This window comes from Poecile atricapillus, chromosome 5 (assembly GCF_030490865.1).
Source record: "Poecile atricapillus isolate bPoeAtr1 chromosome 5, bPoeAtr1.hap1, whole genome shotgun sequence".
NCBI classification, from domain to species: domain Eukaryota; kingdom Metazoa; phylum Chordata; class Aves; order Passeriformes; family Paridae; genus Poecile; species Poecile atricapillus.
The window spans coordinates 19,181,924-19,206,302 of NC_081253.1; the positions used below are offsets into that span (position 1 = coordinate 19,181,924).

At 39.3% G+C, this 24,379-nt stretch overlaps 1 protein-coding gene across 2 annotated transcripts in view; it reads left to right on the forward strand.

The window, feature by feature from the left end:
* CERS6 (ceramide synthase 6) overlaps nt 1-24,379 on the forward strand; it is a 100,171-nt gene that overhangs the window by 63,822 nt on the left and 11,970 nt on the right. For both annotated transcript variants that reach the window (XM_058840439.1, XM_058840440.1), the window contains exons 5-8: nt 889-939; nt 3,498-3,590; nt 9,850-9,978; nt 13,096-13,202. In XM_058840439.1, the coding sequence (XP_058696422.1) occupies nt 889-939; nt 3,498-3,590; nt 9,850-9,978; nt 13,096-13,202 (380 nt within the window). The remainder of the gene's footprint in view (nt 1-888; nt 940-3,497; nt 3,591-9,849; nt 9,979-13,095; nt 13,203-24,379) is intronic.

Genomic DNA, 24,379 nt, shown 5'->3' on the forward strand with positions numbered 1-24,379 from the left:
ACATTCTTTCTGTTACACGTCTTGTGATGGACATCTCTCATGGCCAGTGCTGTGAGAAAGTGTTATCCTGACCACCCAATCCCTGGCTGTGGTCAGGAGCCTATAAATCCTGGAGGGAAAAATAAACCTCTCTCTTCTCTTCACCACACTTCGACCTGTGTCCGTGTGATCTATTCATCTTTAGCGGTAACAGAGGTGTTACTTCAAATGTTGGTATACCTTTCAGGTTACTGTAGGAATTACTCTTTGCCATTTCAGGAGCACTGAGGGTATGGGTGTGAAAATTTTATTTTATCTTCTTTTTCATTAAAGGGCATATTCAAAAATCCTTCCTACCTAGCCTGATTCTCAGCCTGGGGCTTTAACATTCTGGCTGGCGTCCGTTTTCTTGCTTTGAAGCTCACTCATTGTATTTTGGATGAGTTTGGTGTTGTGGTTTGCCTGCACTGAGCTGCTCCACCTGATGGTGAAAACAAGAACATGACTTCTCTCAGGCAGTGAGGATTTATTTGAAAAAACTGTGATCTCGGGGAAGCATTTAATGCTGTGTGTGCTGTGTACTGCCTTAATCCAGGAGATTTGCTAATGATGATCTGTCTCCTTTATGCTCAAATGTAGAGTAGATAAGGCTATGTAAAGATGAAGGATGGATCCTGTATGGAAGACTGCCTATATATAATGACACATGCAAGGAATCTTCTTTGAAGTATTCATGCTGTGAAACTCTGAGACGTCTCCTTGTTCTATTTGGTTTTCAGAGCCTACGTCAAAAAATGCAAATTCTAAGCTGTTCTTATATTTTTGTCCTTAGTTAGTATTAAATATATACACTTAACATAGCACAAAGTGGTTTGTACAGACCTTTGTTTTGCTTTTTCTTTCTTTCAGACACCCTGGCTCTGGAATACCAGGCAGTGCTGGAGCGGGTATCCATATCAGGTAAAAGTTAGAGTGCTGTCTAAAAACAAGCATGACACTTCTGCAAAGCTCTGTTTTTATTATGGTGGAGCTTTGTGACAATGTGTTTGTGTGAATTGGCTATTCAGCATTTCAGAGCATTGCTAAATTCTTCCCATCTTGCTTGAGTTCAAGATGGGAAAGATGAACATAGCTGTCACACCTGAATTCCACACGTTAAATACCAAAAGCTCCAGAGAAGAGTTTGCAGTTTAAGGAATTTAACTTGTCTAGGGTATATTTTCTTTTTTTTTTTTCTTTTCTTTTTCTTTTCTTTTTCTTTTTTTTTTTTTTCTTCCCTAAAGTGCAGGGAAGAGGAGAAAAAAACAATTGCCTGACTAGAAAGTGTGAAGAAGAGTACTGTCCGAGGGACACATGAATCAACAGCCCTTGTCAGACTGAACAGAACTGTGTTTGGATGTTACTGTTCTTGAAAGTTGTGTCTCTGTTGGAAATAGTTCAGTGGAGACAGTTCAGCAGAAATCTTGATCCAAGAAAGGTTGAAGAAATTTGGTCATGTAGCATCAGAAGAAATAATGACTTGAATTCCACCCAGAGACTGGAGGGTGAACTGAACAACATTAGGGAAGCAGCAGCGGAAATTGAACGGGGGAAGTGCTGAAACTTAATCCCTCAGAAACTTTAGGTACAATTGTTTCTTAGATTGATATAGCTACAGTCACAGGTGCCTCTCAGCCCCATTTCCTACTTTCTTTGTGTTATTACATGCAGTAAGAGGTTGACTGAAAACAAAAGACCACAAAGCATACTGATTGAAGAATATACATTTACCAGACTTACCAGAAGAACACGGTCATTTAGAACATTGGATACAACTTTTAGACTATGGGAGCTACAATTACTATATCTAATATCGTTCTTGTATGGTGAGGGTCCAACATAAAGCAGATTGTCAAAGTCATTATGAAAATCATTGTCTTGAAGATAAAAATGTCTACTGTGTGCTAATCAGGGCTAAGTACTGGATTTTCAATTTGTTCTGGTGTTTTTTTCCCGTAACTATACGAAATTTCTAGTATTTTGTTTGCTACAACTCCTTTGTAAATTACTCAATAATGCATTGCAGAAACCCAGCTGGACTTTACTGTAGATACAGTCAAATGGATCATTTGGATGACAACACAGCTGTAAGCACTACTGAGATTAAGTCAATGGAGAACTGGAGCCTAACACTTGAACTAAGTTAAACACACTATTGATCCAAGAAGGAATCTGTGATGTCTTTGGAATTGCCTTACACTATTACTATGTATGGCTTTAGAAATACTAATGCTGTTGTTGATAAAGCAGCTGACAATCTTCATTTTTTATTAAAAATTTTCCCCAGTGAGTTCCCTTGCAATAACAGGTATAATAGTTGCAGTTTTTTGCGAGCTCTTATTTTCTTTCCCTTTTTTAATCACATGTAATTAAAAGTCTGTTGGCAATCTCTCTAACCCAGGAAAAGGTTATATTGGCCAAAGAAATGGCTTTAAAGGATGAATTTTGAGTAACATTTTTCATAAAGCATAAGCATATGTCTGTATTAAACACCCATAGAGCATTTCCTGGGAGTCCAAGGACTGGCTTTCAGTTGCAAAGAACTTGTCTGCGAAAGGGAATGGGAATAAAAGGTGCAGCCAAAATACCTCTTGCCAATGGAAACAGCTCATACCCTGCTTGGGTACTTAGTTGTGGCAGTGCAGACTGCTCTAGAGATGATTTATCTAATCCCTTGGTAGATGCCCTCAGGAGCTTCTCCTTTGCCAGTGTCCCTGCCTATCACTGCCATGGAAGATGTGACTATGGTGGAGCATAAAGGCACATTTGCATGGAAATTAGAGTAGCTCCTTGGACTGGCTCTCTTAGGCTGAGGGTCAAAGAGTATGTGTGTCACCAGCTACCTTTGAAATTACCCTGGGTTGGTTTTGGTTGCACATTATAATTTTTATTTCTTTTACTTTGAAACAACCATGTAACCATGTTGTATATCAGACAAGATGCTTGAATAAATTTATTTTATTTTCTTCTTTCCAAATGTTAATGTCACCAGAAAATGGTTAAACTATTCAAAAGTAGGTATTTCTATTATAAAGAGCCCTGCTCAAAGCCCACATTTTCATCATGAGCAGATGAGATTACATGCTAGCATTACTTTTTTTTTCTAGTCTACTCTAACATTGTTCTTTGCTATGCTTTAAACTCCATTACTGATATCCAGCAAGATGTTTCAAGTAAGATTTCAAAATGGATTTAGGATTACTCAGAATCTAGTTTTCTCTGGGTTCCAAATGGACAATATCATCATTTTTGGTATTACAGTATTGTCAGGGCTAAAACTTTAGAAGAGAGTGTGTTGAGGAGCTTTATTTTTCCAAAGCCATCAAAGTTTGAAAGAGGCAACCATCATCGTTTTTTTCACATAGGGTAAAAAGTATGTGTGTATAATTCAATAATCCCCCGTGATTAAGCGTGTGCCCTATAGACCACAGCTGCCTATAATGTCACTCTGTTAACCTTTTCTCATCTCCATCTTTCAGCCACTGATGCCTGACCTTCATTACTACTACATAGTCGAATTGTCATTCTACTGGTCCTTAATGTTTTCTCAATTCATTGATGTCAAAAGAAAGGTAAGAACAATGAGACTAAAAACACTGAAAGCTTTAAGTTTTAACATATCATTCTTTACTTGAGGAATACCTGTATTACATGTGCAGTGAACTGGAAATACAATTCTTTTTAGTGTTCAACTCTTGCAGATATTAATCACTGAGAAACTGGGATTGTCTTACTCAGTTCCTTGTTACTATAATGTGAGGTTTTTCTGCACATTGAAAGAAGGGCCTGGAGAAGATACTGAAGTGCAAATGGCAGAAGCCAAAATAACCTGTTTTCATGCAGTGACTTGAATGGAATTGAACAGGTAGTATCTGGTAGATGTACTGTTTCTTCTAAGAGTTAAAAAATGAAATACCAAGAAAAGGGCAAGACTGCCTCATAAATTCACAGTATCACTTTGTGAGATAAGATCTATGAGGGCTTTCAGTTTTTTCTACAAAAGGACAGCAAAAAAATTTAATATTAAATAGTGATATTATATTTATTTTTTACCCTTACAGTCATGTAGTTGAGCATTGCAATTAGAAGGTTGTTAATGACAAAAACAAGACTCTGTTAATGACAAAAAACAAGTCCAAATAGAAATCTTCCAGAATTAGGTGCAACCTGTTCCATATTCCAAGTTCTCTCCTCCGAGGAGAATCCTAGTCCATAGCAGAACAAGCAGCACAGCAGTTACTCTGTAATAACAGTCTGTTGAGCTATTCTTGCAGGGGCTTTAATGTTTCAAAATTAATTTTTTTAAACATTTGAAAGGATTTTATGATATCCTTATGTGCTTTTTTCAGCTGTCATTTAAATAAATGATTGTAGGCTATGGAAATGCTAATGGAAATATTCCTGTTTATTAGAATTTTTGCAGGAGTAAAGCTCTGAAAAGAGTAAATGAAGGATGCAGTATGACCTGAATAAACTTACCTGTCATTTAGAACCAAAGAGTATTCCTGGGAGTCCTATGCTAGAGCTACCTATATAGAAATGCACTCCTCTATTATTTGGATTTCCAGATTATTCCAGAAGCAGAAATCTCAAGAAAGCATCCACAAAATTTAAATCCATATTGGAGGATAAATTGTAAATAAAACAACCAATTTATGATGAATGCATATAAATCCTTTGCTTTCATTGTCTGTAGATGCTAAACATTCTGTGAATCATGAGCCTGAAATGATAAAACTTCCCTGTTTCACAAACCAAGACAGAGAGAAACAATGCTCAAGGGAGCTGTATGATAGAGGAGATGAATTTAAATCAAGATTAATATTGGCTAATATATTCAGCTGCAGGGGCCAAGACTATTTCTTAGTTATATATAAAAGAGTTGTTATCAGAAAAACTTCAGGGCAATCTGCTGTGGAAATAGGATGGGATGTGGAGGTGGGAAGTGGATCACTAACTCACTAACAGCCAAGTAACACCCCAGCCACAGCTTTGTGATGCTTGAACCTAGAGCACCAGATCCAAGTAGTGTCCCAAGCACCTGCTGTACCTGAGAGCGTTCAGTGTCCAGCAGAGAGCCGGAGCACAACATCTGCAGTGCAATGATTGCAAGTCAAAAGCCTTGCATTATCAGCACCATGCAGGCAACAGTGGAGATGCCATATTTATAAATAACCTATTAGGTCACTCACTGGTTTGGACTGTGGACACAGCTCTTTTTGGAGTGTAAGCAAAATTGAAAATGAGGAAGATCAGACTGGAGAAATGCAGCTGTGCCCTGGTGTCACACAATAAAATTGTTCAGAGTGCAAGCTGCCAAGGAAACTGAGTTGAAAAATGTTAGTACTAGAGACTTAATAGTTGACAAAAAGGAGTACGAGCTTGACAGAGACACCGATTCTTGCAACACCACTGTAGTTTTCTTTTAAAAGAAGGCTCAGTTTAAAAAAATGTGGCAACCTTGTAATGCACCCAATATGCAATGTATGGAATGGTGTTCATATGAACTAGGGATCTGTTTAACAGGAAACAGGAAATTTGCCAGCTAATATTGGATGCTATTGTAATATTTCACAATTGGCGTGTATGGAGAAGATTAACAGTTCTCAGCTTGAGTAAGTTGTTGATGTTTTCATGTTACAGTGAAAGGAATATTTTTATCTAAATCTTGGTTATTGCTTTAGATACTTTAAATTCAGCGTCTGTGGCTGTGTTGCATTCTGGGATAGTCAGAAGTGCCCAGGCAGTCTTGTGCGCTTGCAGGAATTCAGACAAGGGATTTTTTCCAAGTGCTTTTTTTCATGTTTGTCTGAAGGAGAGGTGCAGGGTGTCCTTGCTGGAAGCAGCAGCCCTCAGCACTGGCCTAACTCCAGCACTGGTCTTTTACTTACTATAGATCAAGAGAAATGTACTTGCTGTTTTCCATCACCATTTTATTCTTCCCTGATAGCAAACTGATGACTTCAAAGATAAATTCCAGGGGTTTCTTGACTTTCAAATACTTGTTTATCTTTATTTAGGTGTTACAAATTCCACCAGATTGTCTTTGCCTGACTGGAGGTGTGAGCAAACTAGGCTGTTGCACAAGCCTATTATTGGCATTAAGTTAGTGAACTGTGTGTGTCAACTTCTACAGTTTTATTAATGGCATGCTTTTAGCTTCATAAATATCTATTATGTTGCTGTAATGATATTCTTTCTTAAGGGCGTTCATTTTCAAAGACTGAAACCTAGTATGAATTGGTGTTTTATCATATTTTTCCAACTTCCCATGCTCCTGTTTTGTAAAACACTGGAAAAAAAATATGAAAGGTGGTTAGGTTCACAAGCACCTGATGAAACTTAAAAGCAGTGAGGCTTATTTACATGATTTCTGGATGTATTGTTTAATAGAAAAATATTTGACAGGTACATTTAAAGGAACGTATAAAATTTCTACTCAGTGTTTTAACAGGCTTGTAGGTCTAGGAGACCTTTCTGTATATTCACACCTTTTACTTCCAAGCATTTGGCAGTTCCTAGAGCTTCCATGTTTTACTTTTTTTTTATTTTAAAAGACAGTTCACTCATTCCAAGAATAAAATTATCTGTAGCTTCTAATTTTCTTGAATACCAAATTTTGATTCTAGAAAATTTACACTATATTTTGCTAAATTTGGATACTAGATTTCTTTCTTCAAATAGACTTTTCTTGGTAAAGAAAGACACATGGAATTGATTTCTTTTGTTTCAGTGGAAGCAGTTTGGATTGCATATGTTTTGCAGACTTTTCCCTTTCCTTGCTGATCTGTAATACCAGCCATGAAGATGATATTTTGCCCTTCAGTGGCACTAATGCTCTATTGCCCCGTGGCAGTTCAGTCAGTGAGTGTGACATGTTAAACAAGTGTGAGTGGCAAAGGCATTAATTAAATCCTGGGGGCTTGTCTACAGCTTGAGACCCATGGGGTTTCTCTGCTGTCTGCTCTATGTTCTTCCCACTGATGGTGTCTAGAACAGGTTCTTTTTCCTATTCTTAGCCACAGATTTTCTTAACATAGGCACATGACGTCTTCCAGCAGTTACAGCTGGAGGCTATGGGTCTTCTGTAAATAAATACATCTTCCACAAACATACATATGATTTGAAATACATTAACTAAAAAAAAAAACCCACCAAAATTAAGAAGCCTATTCTTGTACAGCTGCTCTTCCACTGTATATGGGTAAAAGTACTGGAGTAAGCTGGGAACACAGGTACCACTTGGTATCTATGTGTTTATTACCCTTGTGTATAACTAAAATCCAACAGGTGACATCTTCAGAGCATAGTATTAATTAATGACTTAAAGAAATGTCACAAACAGGAAAGAAACATTCCCAATAACAAAGCAGTCTTATTTATATAATTGCTACTTTTTTCCAATAGTTTTCCATAGGTCAGTCCAGCACTTCTGTTTCAGAGGTGGCAGAGTCAAGTAACTGTCCCTTTTAAGAAACATCATTACAGAAGGAGTTCCCCAGACAGCATTTCTTTAAGACTCATGCAAAAATGCAGAAGACTGCTGCCTGAGAACATTAGGATTGTTTAGGAATAATCCATATTGTCAGGAGTGCCTTGAAGAATATCCAAGAGGGACTAGAAATCCAGTGTTTGTAGAACATGAATGTGTCAGCTGTGAAAATAGAGGAGATTTTCTACTTGACTTTTTGCCCCATTATGACTGCCTATGTGCTAACATAAATGCATTTGGAAGGAAAATTTAGAACAGTGCCATAGTATATGCAGATGAAGGAGGTGAAGAGGTAGGCTGCAGTATGGCCATAGTGGCTTACTTCTAATCCCATGGAATAAGGTAGGTGCTTTTCTGGTTTTATTATTGTGAAATGGTGAAATGTGTGGGTTTGTAGTTACTGAAATGACTGAGATGCCCTACCCTTGTTTTCCCTTAGGACACTCAGAAAGGGAGACAGCCTTTAATTGTCTTTTTATTCTGTCTGCTTGAAGAAAATGGATTTAAAGCAATAGCTTGATATGACTGGTGAATGTATTTTATTGCGTTCCATGCTTCTGGGGGCCAGATAATCTGGTTGAGAAATGTTGAGTGTGTACTAAACTGTCTTATGAGTCTCTGCATTTAGTCTTTTTATCTTTTCTCCCCCTCCCTGCCCTCCTACCCTTCTTCAGTTTTATGTTGGAGGTACCGGCAGTGCCTACTGAAGAGTAGGAAACAGGATCTTGCAGCACCTGATAGCATTAAACAGAAGTGGTAGGCTGGGGGCAGGTCGTGTCCCTCTTCAGTTAGTTAGACTGCTCAAGCTGCAGGTGTTTCCATGGGCTCCAGGTGTCCATTGCAGGGAAGGCACGTGCTGGTACTGAGAGGCAGTGGCACTGCACGTCCTTAAAAACAGCGGTGCCTGCTACATTCCCAGAGAGCTGTGGGAACACTGTGCAGTTATACTTCTCAGTACTGAAGAGACAGTGCAGTGAAGGGCTGGAGCTGATGCTTTTCCAGAGCTGCCCCTGTGTTAGTTGGAGCTCATGGCACTCTCCATAGGGTCCTCCTGCCCGATACAGGTACCTTCAGTTCCTTTGCAGACCAGATGCTGACCCTCTAAAGACACAGTTTTGGTTTCTCTGTTGTGGGTCACTTAGCTGAAGACTACCACAGCTCAGCAGGACTGGCCCACAAAAGCTATCAGAAAGGCAAATTCCACCCACCAATACACTTGGTGAGCAGGCTGCCTGAAGGAGCTGCTCCTTTTGACTGCCTGGATCACTCTCCTTTCTGACAGCACTGTGCGTGAGCCACTAGATCTTCTGGGAGTTGTGGTACAAACTTTGCAACTGGTGCATAGAGAAATTTCCCAGTTGAATGTTGCCTGTGATCTTTTCTTAAGGTTTTTTATATTGCTTCCTCAAAACTGTACAGGTAGTTCAGCAAATTCCAACAAGACTTTTTTACTGACTCGGTGCCTTGCTGAGAAGAGTTTCATCTCTGCAGGTCCTGTTCTCTCATTAATCAGTCTGGGAGCCTACTTCAGGCAGGCAGGTTATTCTCTCTGCTTTATCTGCCCTGTAGCAAATACCTGGGAATGTGATGTTACTTCTGGGAGGTTCAGGGCTCCCAGATTTTCAATAGTAACAGTTACTTTCTGGCCGAATAACTCAAAGTTACTGATCTGGAGACCAGCTAACCTGCATCATTTGGGAGGCAGGGGGTTAGAACCAATTAGGAAGAGATGCACCAGCTCATTTGAAGACTTTTCTGACCCTGTTACAGTGTGAAGACAAAGCACCTTGATGAAAAACAAACAAATAAAAGCCCAGATCTGGGATTCTCTCAGTTTTCCTTGGCAGGTGCCTGTTCTAGTGCACTGGAAATGTGTTTAGTCTTCCCTTGTAGCTATATTTTTTCTTCTGAATGGTGCATTATTTAGCACTTGATTATGCATATTGTTATAATCATATGTTATTTGGTGCATAAAAAGTATGGTGGAATTTGATTTGCATGTACATATGTATTTTCAAAGTAACTTCAACTGTAAATGTTTACTTTATTAGGTTAAATTACTATGAACTGAGAATTGTGGTCATTGCCTAGCTTTCAATAAGGTTTTTTGCATTTGTTTAACATACAATGATTATTTTATTCAATCTAAATGATGTACAGAGCAGGGTATATATTGCACTTATATAGTAGATCTTTTTATAGCATAAATATAATGCTGGATTTAAGAAACACCTATCCAGTTTTGTATATGAGTACAGAATATCAGTGTTTGCTTAATATTTTTTTGTTGTTGTTGTTGTTGCTGTTTTTGTGTCTTTTCCTTGCTTCTGCTGTTCTAGGATTTTGGAATCATGTTTACACATCACATTGTAACAGTCACCCTGATTACCTTCTCATATGTAACCAATTTGACACGAGTGGGAACCTTGATCTTATGTCTCCATGATGCAGCTGATATTGTCCTAGAGGTGAGATAATTAATATTTCATCCTTTCAGTAGGTAGAATATTTTTGCTATGCAGAACAAATATTTCCTCAGCCAGTTTAAGATAGTAATAGTGATTAATATAGTGTATTTACTTGCATAAATACCTTGCGCTTGTAGCAGCATATGTTTCTGATTTCAGACTGGTTTATCCCTTGATATACTGCTTGCACAAAGCAGAGACTGGTAATGCATTGTATGCCAGGGAGGGTTACATGCAGATTTTAAATACAACATGGTAAAATCAAAATCTAAAGTTTCAAAATCTGGAAAGTGGTAAAAGTGGATCACCTGGTTCTTAACCCCTGTGACATGGCATGTGGAGCAATAACTGTCTCCAAAAGAATCAAGGTGTCACAGTGTGTTTCTGCTCTGCTTTGCTGGGCAGAAGGTGTTTTGACAATTTAATGGCTTTTTTGGGTGTGGCCAGTGATCTGACCTCATATTTTCCAGGTTCCAATGCTTCTGGATCCCAGTACCAGCATTAAGCTGTTGTATTTGGAGAAGAAGGGATGATTTAAATTCTTTTAAGTCAAGTTGGTCTGTAACTTCCATAGTGGTAACTTAGACACGGCATCATTCATTATCTGCATCAGTTACTAGACAGCTCTGGGTCGTGCTAGAATTTGGCTGTCTCTGAACTCTCCTCCAAAGTTAATAACTATTTAATCTGAAATTATTTTTTATTCATGTACCTGTAAGGATACCTGTTTTGGAAGAATATAGACTCACTGTGTGAGTCACCTATTGCAAAATGAAGATCCTGCCACTCTGATTCAGTAGTGCTGTGAATATGGTTTTATTTTTTAATCTTTTTTAATCTAGAAGGCACGTGACTGCCTGGGATAGAAGGCAAAAGAGAATGTGGATTTTTCATGTTAAAAATAATCACATATTTGAAAGCTGATTTTTTTGCTTTAGTAATGTGTGTAGCTAGCTGTGACTTCACCTAAACTTTCTTCATTCCTCTTTTCTCACCACCAGAAACAAGTACTTAAAGTTGTTTATTCTAGATCAGACCAGTGTCTGTGGAACTATGAAAACACTGGAGAGCAGCTGTACCAGGCTAGCTAGAACTTTACCCTCTGTTCATTGACTAAGACAAAGAGGAATTGCTGGTATTCTCACCAGAGTTGCAAACATTGACCAAACAGGCTTCCTCATGAGGCACATACTTAATAGTCTTTCTAGTAAATTCTTTCAGTCTGCTTTGATTGGGAATTCTGCTAGGGCAGTGGGTCACAGCACTGGATGCCATATGAGAGGAGATGGACTCTTGCACACTGCTGACATTACAGAGGGGAATGTCAGTGCGGAGGAAGAAAACTATCAAACTGCAAAAGAAGTTGGTGAAATATCTTGTCATGATGGGTCCGTTGTGCACCTGCCCTGTGCTACCTATTACATATTTGTAAAAATGAAAAGCTATTTCTGGAGGCCACTAGATGCTTACCATCTATCATTTCATAATGAAACACATCCACAGAAAGCTGGAATGCACCATTTTTTGTTATTCTCATTGCAAAATGTGGTGTGCATTGGTGGGAATACTGCAGGTGAGATTTTTTTTCCACAGGTCTGTAGATTTTTGGAAGTATGGAAGAACCATAGTAAGATTTTCAAGAATATGTGATGTTGTGTTATTCAGTTGTAGTCATGGAAATACATCCAGAAATCCTGAACTGAATTTTCCATCATCTGAAAAGCAGGAAAGTTAGTAATGCTTGTGCTTTGTATGTTGGTACGAAAGTGTTCTCTTTTCCTTCAGACTAGGCTGTGAGTACACACTGCTAGGTAAGTTATTTGTGTCCTCTGGAAATTAGGGCTGGTTCAGAAGGGTTGTGTTTTCTTCGCAGCACTGGTGGTTTTCCTCACGTTCTAGGAGCTTCCTAACTTGGTTTCTTTAATGAGGAATATTCTTCTTGTTCAGATTTTTAGTAGGAACATTGCAGAAATTGGGTAACATCCAAAAGTGCATGTTTGGTTTTGGCATCCAGATTATCTGTTTCTCTGGTTTGAATTCTGCATTCAGAATTGTATTCTGTATGCATAGTTGTGGTAATTTTGCTCCCTCTTAGTGCTCTGGAAAGCCTGCACAAGTGTCTTCTGGGATATTGGGAGCTGGATGTGGGTCCCCTCAGAAAGGAACTTTGAAAGGGTTCCCAGTGAATTTAGTGGAATCTCTGGATACATTTGACAGAAAGCAAGAAGAAAGACTGTCCCTATCTCAAAGCAGATGTTATTTTAAAATAATTAACTGCTTGCACACATTAACACTGTGGAAGCAGCACAGACATCTTAAAACAAGCTTCCCTCCCTAGATACCGTTTTCTTCAGAGAGAAAAGGGTAAAGAAACTTCTGGGAAAATCAGTGTTTTAATGAGCAGTTTCAGAGAAGACTAATGAATTAGTAAGTCCTTTGCAGGGAAAGAATCAGAAGACTGCATGAAGACAAGTGAGAAAAGCATGTAAATATAAGCATAAGGCAGCAAGTTAGAAAGCATAAGCTGAGAAGAGAGCCTTGGAAAAAGACTTGAAGGTGGGGGGTGTAATCTTTGAAGGGGAAATTATTCTGTATAGGCAGAAAAGGAAGAAGAGATGCTTTAGAAAAGCACAGTGTATGGGATGTACTGAAGGAATTGAGACAATGTTTATATATAGCAGCTACTAGAAGGTCAGAGAGCATGGGGCACATGGAAGGTAGATGGATGCTGAAAATGCCAGTGGAGCATACCAGAAAGGTAAAAGCTAAGCAGGTAAAGAGGCTGGGGACAAAGACACCATAAGCACACTGGGGTTCAGTAAAAGGTTGAGAAGAGTTTTGTGAATCTGAAATTGTAGAATCTCAAAAATGCAATTGAGTGGGAAATAAAGAAATTAAATACATATTCTAGTTTTATGCAGTCTAGTTTGGTTTCTTTTCCAAAGAAAATATTTTCCAGCTGCTTGGTGGAGAGGAGTTCCAAGATCACTGTGAGATGGCCCAGTGAATATGTTAGCGATTCATAAAAATTTGGTTTCTTTTTCCTACAGCTTGTATACAGTAAAAGAGAATTCAGTTGTCCTCATGGAAGTAAAGAGACATCTTTTTCTTTTACAGGCTGCCAAAATGGCAAACTATTGCAAGTGTCAAAAACTGAGTGACCTCCTTTTCCTTACATTTGCCGTTGTCTTCATTGTCAGTAGGCTTGGCATATATCCCTTATGGTGAGTAAGGACATTGTTTTCCTCAAATGCTAGGCATGAAACATGCTTGAAATAACTGTGTTATAATTGAACATGATTCATTGCCATTACTCTGTTTCCCAAAGCACCAGGGAGAGTTTCAGACTTAACCAGGTGCTGAAATAGCCTATTTGCTAGAGTGCCATTGTGTTTACTGTGTGCTAGATGAGAAACATCTGGGGCTTCTGCTGGTGTTAAGGTAGAAATGAGTTGGAGACAGCATAACTTCAGACTAGCAGGTGGCTGGCCATGTTGGCAAGAAATGAGAGGAAAAGCTTTCAGTGCACACTTCATGAACAATTTCAGCTTAAAGAAAAACACAGTGGATTAAGTAAAGTCTGACCTGCTGAAATTGGCATAAGATTGTTATTGCCATGCAGTTTGCAATACCTCAGGCTACTCCTTTTCCACCTCTCCTTTGAATTGGAGTTCCTGGGGCAGCTGTGTAACACATATGTCTAGAAGGTAGTTACACAGGTCTTACTGTAATCTCACATCTTCCCAGACAGCTGTTTGCATTGCACACACTGGCTTGTAGATACACATGATGTAGATATGCATGCACACAGACTGAACATAGATGTTTGATTATTTAGCTAGGATCTTCTACACACAGAGGGCAGATGGCTAGTTAGGAAACACGTGGTTGTACTTCATTGTAAAAATGCATTAAAGTTTTTCTGCAACCTGTGCACTCTATATGAGGAGGACTGAGAGAAGGTGTTTGCCGTGGCTCTTTTCTGTTCTTGATCCTTTCTTTCTTGTTAACAGAACTAGCACAGATATCTGTATTTCTAAGAAAGTAAGAGAGGTCTTCCATTGCATCAGGAGGTAACAATGACAGTTTTGTTCTTGGGAAACACCAAGAATGCCAGAAATTGTACCCTTTGCAGAGTTTATTTAGATTACCACTGAGCTCCTTATTCAGATATGCAGAGGATTTACAGATGCCAGTGTCAACCTCCCTACTACAGTTTCCTTTTCAAACCTCTCTAATGATATCTCTTTGAGGTTTTGTTAATGCAAACAGGGTAAGACCGAGATGCTCTTAGGGAGCTGTGTCATCAGCTCTGCTTAACCCTACAATGTAGAAGTCTCTTTTAGCATTTGATGACTCCAAAGATATTGTGATAATGCCTGGTTCCTACTGTGCTGTGAGTTGGTAAGCAAAATGACAAAACATGAAAATGGAAAGACACGCAAACTGCATGTTTGGAAACACTTGTTATTTTCTTCAAGGAGGAATTTTTTCTTTCTTAAACAGTTTTGCTTCCCTTCCTCGGTCCTTCCTTGAAGGCAACTGGGCCATACATGGAATTTCTGTAAATTAAGTGAGCTAGTGTCTCTACTTCCATGATCTTAGGTATTCCTGCTCATAGGATTTCACCTGTCCCTTGCTTTCTGTTTTATATTGAGGAATGGAGGGAGGAACCAATTTCACCAGTGCATTTCTGCCACTGGAGACTGCAGTACCTGACTGTGCTTAAGGGAAGGCTCAGTCAGACGAAGACTGGATGGGTTTGCAAAGGGGAAATTATACTTGGCCAACCTGATAAGCTTCCATGATGAAATTACTGACTTGTAATTACATGATTACTGGATGATGAGGCAGAGTGCACCCTCAGGAAATTTGCTCATGTTCCAACCTATGAGGAATGGCTGATACACCACAGGGTTGTGCTGCCATCCAAAGGGAAGGACCCTCAACAGGCTGGAGAGACAGCCAACAGGAACCTCAGAAGTTCAGCAAAAGCAGTGCAGAGCCCTGCACCTCTATTTTCTGGGGGCTGACCACCAGGACAGCAGCCTTGCACCAGAGGAACTGGGGGTTCCAGTGGACACCAAGGTGAGCATGAGCCAGCACTGTGCCCTTGTAGTAATGAAGGCTGGTGGTGCCCTGGGCTGCATGAGGAGGGGTGTGGGCAGCAGGCTGAGAAAGGTGACCCTTCCTTTCTGCCAGCCCTGGTGAGGCCACCTGTAGAGCACCGTGTCAGTTCTGGCCTCCTGAGTGTCACAGAGGCACAAAGCTACTGGAGACAGTCCAGCAAAGTCACCAAGATTGATGAGGGGACAGGAGCGTCTCTCACATGAGGAAAGGCTGAGACAGGTAGGATGGTTTAGCACAGAAAAGAGAAAGCTCAATATGGGTATTAGTAATATAGAAATACATGAATGGAGAGTGTAAAGAAGACTGAACCATGGATTGTCCATGTACAGGAATGCAGCAGCTGACAGTGTGCTGTGTACTCCCTGTCACAACCAGAGTGGTTATCCTGGTGATCCCTCTGCCTTGTTATGGTTTAACCCCAGCTGCCAACAAAGCCCCAGGAAGCTGCTTGCTCCCTCCCCACCACTGAGATAGGGAAGAGAATTGGGAGGGTGTAAGTGAGAGAACTTAGGAGCTGAGATAAAACCAGTTCAATAGGTTAAGGCAAGAGCTGTGCATACAAGCAAAGCCAAACAAGGCTTTCATCCAGTACTTCCTGTGGGCTGGCAGATGTTCAGCCATCTCCAGGACATCAGGGCTATGTGTAATGGTGACCTGGGAAATGCAAACACTAAGACTCTAAACGTGATCCCCTTCCTCCTTCCCCTAGGTTTGTATGCTGAGCATGACACTATGTGGTGTGGAGTATTCCCTGGGGGGCAGCTGTGCCAGCTGTAGTCTCTTCTAACTCCTTGTGCACTTCCATTCTCCTCACTGAGGGTTGTGTGAGCAGCAGAAAATGCTTTTGTTCTATGTGAGCATTGCTCAGCAATAACAGAAACATCCTGGAAGTACCAATACTGTTTCCAGCAGAAATTCAGAATATAGCCCTGTACTACCCACCATGAAGAAAACTCTCTATGTCAGCCCAAACCAGTGTGGCCCTTAATCAATGAAAAATGCATTTATTTATTTGAATATGCAAATAGTTTAGTGTGGTATATATGATCTTTGATTTTTTTAAGACTGTTTTATTTTCAGACCAAAGCCTTGACATATGTATTCCTCGTGGCTACCCTTAGATACAGCCAGAGGCAGTTTCATTGTTCGCAGCTGTTCTGTAGGCAATGCATGTGGGAGTCAGAGTTAGCAGGGATGAACCATGCGATACATGAGCTTGTGTCTCCCAAATCCTTTTCCTCTATGAAACAGCAATTCTAAATCTTCAGTCCTATTAGTTTGCATGTCAGCAAAGATGACTCACTGGAGTGGCAGTAGGCCAGGAAGTGTAGTTTTGCTCTCCTTTGCTGAAATTTCAAAATAGCAGAATTTGATGCCTGATTAATATTACATAAATATGCAAATTTTTCTAGCATAAAAGCTGAGAGGTATAAAACCAGTGTGAACGTAATGTAAAAGCAAGACTGTAATTTATACAGGAAGGTGAATACCCAAGACAGGCTTCCAGAGACGTCACTTCCGAAGCACTGGTGTGCTGTTGTGCTGCCGCTTTGCACAAGTGCCATTTAATTTTGCATAAAGGTGCTAATAAAGAATTCAGAATGTATCAAATGCTGTTGTTTGAAGGGTGTTTAACAGCAGGGCTAAGACAAAAGAAACTGGCAATTAGGTATATATTTAGCAGTCTTTCTGCAGGCATCTGGAGTTCATTTAAGCAATAACTCAAAAACCCCAGGATACTTTCTGCCTCCTGCTGCTAAGTGAATGTAGGAGTAAAGCTGCTATTTTCACTGACAAGACATTTTGCTTGTGAAATTCTCCCACTTGCACATAATCACTGTTCTAGCAAATTACAACACAGAACACAACTCTACATGACTCAGAGGAAACATGATACCTTCTCAGGTGATACAGGATTGTAGGGAGAATGAAAGCAATCTCAAACAAAATAATTATATAAATTATGCAAGCCTTTGGCTAGTCTAATCAGGCTGAGTAAAGCAGTTACTTCAAGCTCTCAGGGAAGCTGGGCTTGTATTTATTTACCAGGTTGAGGCACCAAGCCAGTAAAATTCAGGCTCTTTCAAATTGCTCTGATTAGTTACTAGCATGCAGTTTTCCTGAGTTTTTCACTTCTTTTGATTACTTTCTATAATGAGTTATATTGTCTAGGAACAATGATAGGTAAAAAACTGTGTTTCAGTGACAAGTACTGCTGTCAAAAGGCAAGGACACAAGTGGACAGCCTTGGCATTCATGTCACCTGTGAGGTCTCAGCATGCACAGATTACATACATGCACTGAGAAATGTGAAATAGTGCCTTAACAGTGCACATTTAAATGAAAGCCTGATTTAAGCAGATTGTAAGGAGCAGAGGTCATGTTCTGCATATGCTGTCCCCCAAGTTCTCATCTAGGCAAATTTGGTATAATTCAGGTTGTCTGTATTATGCCCTTCTGTTCTTCATCTCTTTGTACACTGTCAGCATCCAGAGTATTGTATTACATTAAAAGCTGTGAAGATGGACTGCCAACTACTTTGATTAGTTGTTATAGTCTTGTTTGATGTCAGTAGGTACATCTTAGCTGGATATTCTGTTTGTGAGTCTGTTTGGAAATATTCTGGGGAAAAAATTGGAAAAGATAATTCTCACTGTTAAAAGTCAAAGTTGTTTCAGGTGTATGTCTCCTTATCAACTGCAGTGTATGGCTCATTTCTGCTAAATGAGGTTTTTGTGCCAGTGGACTTTATAGAGGTATGGGTCAGCCAAGCCTCAGAAAAACAACTTTGTTCCTTGCTGTTCTTTCATTTCTAAAGCTTGTTCATGACTGTGCATACAGTCTGGCTTATGGCTGATATTTGTTTGCCTTTATGTGGCAGTGAGTATCTGCATGAACCAGACAAGCCTGGCATGGTTCTTCATGAGTTACATTTAACTGCAGTTCACCATGGTGAGCCTAATGAACCATTGTTACTTATTACCAGACTTGCAGTCATCTCTGCATGACTGGCAGAGTAGCTTCTCCTGAGTTCCACCATTGGCTGAACACTAGCATGGGGCATAGCCCTGTCTTTAATGCACATGCTGTGTTTCCAAATAGTGATACAGTATTGTAAGTTTGCACTATTCCCTTTCATTTATCCTGGAATCTGCTTCTCTCTGAGCAAATAGGGCAGTGCAGAACCCCCATAAGAAGCAGCTGCTACAAAGATTTGCTGGCCCTCTCTTTTTCCTAGTTTTGTTCTTTAGCTGATATTGACTGAGTTTGTACAGCTCTTAACAAGCAGTGAAGTTGAATTGTTGTCTTTCGTGCTGGTTTTCTTTCCTGTCACATTTTCTCCTGATCGGCCCTTGGACTACGTATGTTGTATGGGAAGACAACATGTGGACCCCAGCAGAGTCACCCTGCTTCACTCCTCTGAACATACTGGTAAAACAGAAAGCTCCAACCTACCCTTAAAAGCATCCTACAGTGCCAAAGCAGTATGTAGGCAGTAGTTAAAGTAGGAGTCCCAGTCAGTTATTTCACATAGTAAGAATTCAGGTAGCCAGATGAATCCCAGCTGCCCAGACCTTGTCTGCACTCTGGATGAACACAGTTGTTTTGCAGTGGTTTTAGTTACTCTTGTTTGATTGTAAATCTTCCTAGCCTAGCTAGTATAATGAAATAACTTTTTTATTAAGATAATATCTTCTTACACTTTCTCAAGCTCATTTTGCTCAGAATATTGTCTAAACCAGAGCACGATCATAAGTTGCTTGTGGATAGCAGATACTGAAAGAATAAATTATGATTTTGATACTTGATTCCTGATGCTATTCATACTTTCATTGCGTGGATGCTGTAGAATTTGTAAAAATTATCTGCTGTACTTACATATCAGTCTGTAGTTTCAGCAGGCAACTTATAAGCAATCAGTTTATCAGGAGCATTTAATAACAAGGTTTTGGCAAACTAACAGTAGTATATTCAGAAACTCATAGGCTTTAATTTATGGATTAAAAAGAAGGTTTAATTAACTAAGTCTCTATAAATTTACTCACAACTCCTGTCTTAGCTCTTTAGCAGAGCGTATATAACGTTGTCATCCCATCTGCTTCTGATAAAACATTATCAGATGTTATCCTTTCTAATGCCTAGTTATTTTATTTCCTCAATTTTTTTACAGCATTTGTGAACTCAGGCCTCTGGAGTTTTACAAGAAGCAAGGATGAAATCTTTGGAGTACCAGGTTAATACTCATCCAGCTATTTACAGGGAAGCTATGAGAAAGGGAAAGGTTAGAGGTGTCATTCACCATTATGGGCTTGCAATGTAAATAACAAAAAGTGGCATTTGCTCAGTGTTGCTGTTTTTAAAATTTTCATGTGATCACAGTAGGAAAAAATTACATGAAAAAATATTTCATCAGACTTTCAGAACTATTCTTATCCTCATTTTTAGTTTCTCCAGACTACAGTTTCTACAGTACTCTGTGGCTATAATAATGCTTTCTGTTGTCAAGGATAGCCTATTCAGTTGGTGTTCTTACTTCTCCTTTTATTAAGAAAAATGTGCTGTCTAAAACCAGTGCTCCAACTGGAAACAGGACCTGTGCAGTGGCACTTCTTATGCTCAGAATTATTCTGCCAAATATAAATGTGTCAGGGCAAGGGAAGCAGCATGGGTGTATTTCTTGGGGCCAGACATCTAAGCCACTTTTAAATTGGCTCAGGCAGGTAGCTTGAACTTGGGCAAACATTCTGCCTCTTCTCAGCACCTTTTCTCTTAGAGGTATCTTTAGCACCAGGATTTGCTGTTACTGGCAGATATTTTGTGGCACTACAGAGTCAATACAAAAGCAGAACAATGCCACTGCAAGCTTCTGAAGTATGTGGGATGTAAAAATCATAGCTCTGCAAAAGCAGGAGAGTAAGTTAACTTACCAGCTTGAAATAGTAATTGACTTTTGAACACCATGATCATCAGACATGATGGAGCTGGCATCTTGTTCATGTTCAGCTAGGAGGAGGTCATTGTGGCTGAACACCCTGCGAGAAACAGCCCCCATGTAAATGAGCACATTCTATGGGTTTCCTCGGTGTTGCACAATGGCACAGTTTGACCCATAGTATCTCTGAAAATATAAATAATTATTAAGAAAATTGGATTAAACTGAAAACTGTTTAGGGATGATTTCACAGACATTGTTATGACATATAGTTAATACAACTGCACTTATTTTTTGTCATCAGAAATGGGCATGAGGGTGGCTTTTTTATACTCTGATACTCTGTTTTGCAAAGATTGAAAACTATAGTTTACAACAAATGCTTTTCCTCTGTGGAGAATATCTTGCACTCCAGGAAAATGGATCTTGATATGTGTTTTCTGTTCCTCATGTGAAAGTTTTATATGTACCTGAAGATTTTCAGACTTTGAAGTGCCATTCTTAGTGTAACATAGTTCTTCAGTACTTGTGAGTTATTATTGTGGGCCTTTACACAAGCATTTTGCCATAACACATTACTGATACAACATCTTGATGAGTATAATTACATTCTGCTAGAAAATTAAATTTCTCTCCATACCCTGAAATCTATGAAGGACTCTTCTGAGGTTTTAGTTTGGATTGTGAAAGTGTCTATGACCTTGTATCTTTGTTTTTCTGTCCACAAGAGTGTAAATGCTACTATTCATACCAGTGGCTGCAAAATCAGCTAATGAGCAGTAACTGCTGATGAGAAGGAATTGAGTGAAAAGCACAGCTGAAACCAGGACAGTGACAGTTTGATCAGGTCTCTTCTACAGTACATCAAACATGAATAATTTCCTGCCTGCTCCATCATTTTAGTTAAGTAATTGGAAATCCTATTGATCTGCACACAGGGCTTAAAATAACAGTTTCAGTGGCAGGGCTGTAATTTCTGCAGACGTGTTGTTCCTGATTAGTGTTAGGACAGGAGCCACCCATCTGCACAGCAGCTGAGCATCTATTTGTACCATGTCAGGAAATCCTCTGATGCGGGGCTGCTGTGGGTGAGCAGAATGCCATGTGGTGGTGACCTCGCTGATAAAATTGAAGTATGTGGATTTAAGGTTGCTCTGCATACTGACTCAATAGTTTATATTCTTTCTCTCATGGCATTTTGCAGAGATCTGTTATCAGCTCTCTAAAAGAAGGAGAGTAATAACCATCACCAACCAATCTGATGAATCAGTCTGAAGTGCTGTTGAAAGATCATCTCTCTCTTTTTCTCCCAGTCTTTCCTGCCCTGCTTCATTGCTTCTGTGTGGGTGACTGGTTCATCTGACTCTTCTCTGTTCACAGTGGGTCTCTGCTACTCATCTTGTATTTGCCATGCACTGATACTCTGGAGGGCTGAAAATGTAAGAGACAGCAGGATCTGAAAAGGGAAACAAGCTTGTTCTCCCACTCAGCAAGAACTAAGAAGCAGAACCAGTGATATAGACACAGCAGCTGGCCAAGCTGAAACTCAGATGAAAAACTTGGCAGTATAGCCCTTATGTACTGGATTTGCTATAATTAAATATTTAGCTGCACTGCAGCTTGAGGACTCCAGTATGTGGAGTGCTATAAACCAAAGTTTCCTCAATTTTATGACTGCTTTGTGTATGATTCCATACACTTCTCAGGTAAAAAGCTGTTTAACTCATTTGAAATCCTATGCTGAAACAACTGTGTATAAGGCCTGTTGTGTAGCACTGTCATTAAAAGTAACTAGGACAGCTTGGGATATGAATTCCTGTTAGATTTCAATGAAGGTCTAAATCCCAGAGATGAATCTTGACCACTGATGAAATGTATATGATTTATCATCCTGTGGCTGATCAAATTGTGCATACCTGTGTTCTCATACTCCACTGTTCTTCATTTACCTGTGAATCTCAGTGATATTTTTTTTCTACCTGTCAGTTTTATGGCGTCTCTTAAGGAAGTAGTCCACAGTGTTTTATAAACAAACTAATAATTCTCACATCTTTATGCAGCCAACAGGGTGTGCCAATACTTTGTGTCCATCTTTACCAAAAAATTAACAGTGTAAAGAAATTTGAAAATTTCTTAGATCATGCAAGCTAATGCAAAAGCTAAATCCACAATTTAAAACTCCTGACTCTTTGTTCTCTGGTCATAGTCACTTTTTACCACATATAATGAAGAATAAGCTACTATGTTTTGGGGGCAGAAGTAAGTGCAATTATTTGGCTTTTTTAGGGAAAAAAATACAAAAAAGGCAGAAACATTGAAGTATTGCTGGTAGGAGTACTGTTGAGTTACTGGACTAAATGGGATAATTAATGTAACTACATAATTAGATAAATGTAATTACCTGTTTTCTTGGTAATGTGTGCAGTATTGAAAGGTGTTCCAATACAGGTGTTATGGTGCAATATAGAATACTGTTGTCTAATATGCATATAGTAGAGATAAATACATTTATTCTGAATTTTTTAGAAAAGCTGGTATCGTATTGGGCTGTCTTTGGTCATATTTGAGACTTCTGTCTATTGTGCTGTGTTAACAAAGTGACTTTAATTCAGCATGTTGCAGCAGAGTATGTTGGTCACTGGACAGTGCTGCAGAAGGGAAGGCAACTTGCAGTAGCACTAATTTCAGCTGCACAGTTTCTGCTCCCATTGGATGTGAGAATAGTGCCCATCATCCTGCTATGCATCATTCTGCAGAGTTTATCACTAATTTCTTGCTTGTCTGGAAGAATACCTACTCCTTCCACATGATCCTCCTTTTCACCTCTTTTTGTTCCTCTCAGGATCCTTTCAGAAGCAAACACGGAACATTTTTGTCAGTTCTCAAACAATATAGATAAAGATTTTACTCTTCCACCCATCCCTCTCTTTCTTTATCTCCCTTCAGGTTTTCATCCTCGGTGCAAGACAAGGGATCAACTTGCCAAGAATTAGTAGCTGATATCCAGGAGCCTGGATTTGGGCCCACTAAGTGGTGGGAAAGGGAGTGTAATGTTAATGAGTCAGTGTGGAGTTGTTACCTCCAGTGTCCCAGGTGCTGCTTCCCTGGATAGAGTTAGAGACTAGAGGAAAAACCTGTGTTACTGTTGATGTGTTGCAGGTGATTGTTTAGGAGTTGATGAAAACGTGTTCATTTTATTCTGAGTGTTAAATTGGAGTGGTAGTACAGTAAGTACAGGATTACCTCTCCCAGTGGCTCAGATATTGTGGCAGTGTTCCTGAAAAAATGCCACAGATTTCTGTAAGAGCAGATTGGATCTTAAGTGGTGAATTTATTTTTATTTGCTTTCATCAGCCATACTGCTTAATTCACGATGCTAAACTGAGTGCTTCACACAGCCATGTGCACAACCCTCCTTGAAATGCATTTAACAAAGGAAGAATACTTTCAATGAAATTGTGTTGTGTTCTCCAGCTATCAAAATCTTTCAGGGGTTCAGGAAAAAAACAGCCAGAAATTATTTTCAAAAGCAGAAGCTGACATTTAGTTTCAAATTGCAAAGATGTGAGAAATGCTGACAAAAGTTTTCAGAAAGGTAGAGCATTTGTAGCTTAAAGTCATTTTTCCCTGTGAGATCAAGTCCAACTGCTTCAAGTCAGATACACAAGAATCAAAGTTTCCATCTTTCATTATGAAAAGCTGGGATTTAACCACTGTAGAGCTTTGAAAAATTCGAGCAAGCGTGTTAACAGATTTAAGTGCTTTTCTGAGTATTTGAATCTGAGTTTTATTTGCATATACATCTTATAGACACTTTCTCCTCCATGTAATTCATTTTCATGCTGCTATTTACAGTCTCTATTATTTGTGGAGTTGATTAAAATGCTTCCATTGAATACTTGTAGCAGTGAAATTGATGGAAAGTGATCTAACCTGTCTTCCCTCCCCTTCTTCCTCAGTCTCTACAATTAGAATTTCTCCATATATTCTGACTCATAACCTTATGAATTTTCTCCCCACTTCAGACTTTTAAAATTAAATACTTTTTAATTTGACAGTTTATTTGCTCATCTCCATTTTTTCTGTAGTCTTCTGTATTTTTCACTCAGTTTTTGCTCTGTAGGTGCTTAGACCTAGTCTTAGCTTCATGTGAACACCTAGCCTGCACATCAGACCATTGAAGCCTCTTAGCATTGCTGAGCAACTGAGATCCTTTCCACAACTTTATGGGGAATTCCAGTCCTGTCCTTAGTTTGCCAGACATAAACAGATTTGAAAGAAGTCTGCTTTTTCATTGAGGCTTATTTCCCTATCTAAAACACAATATATGAGTCATTT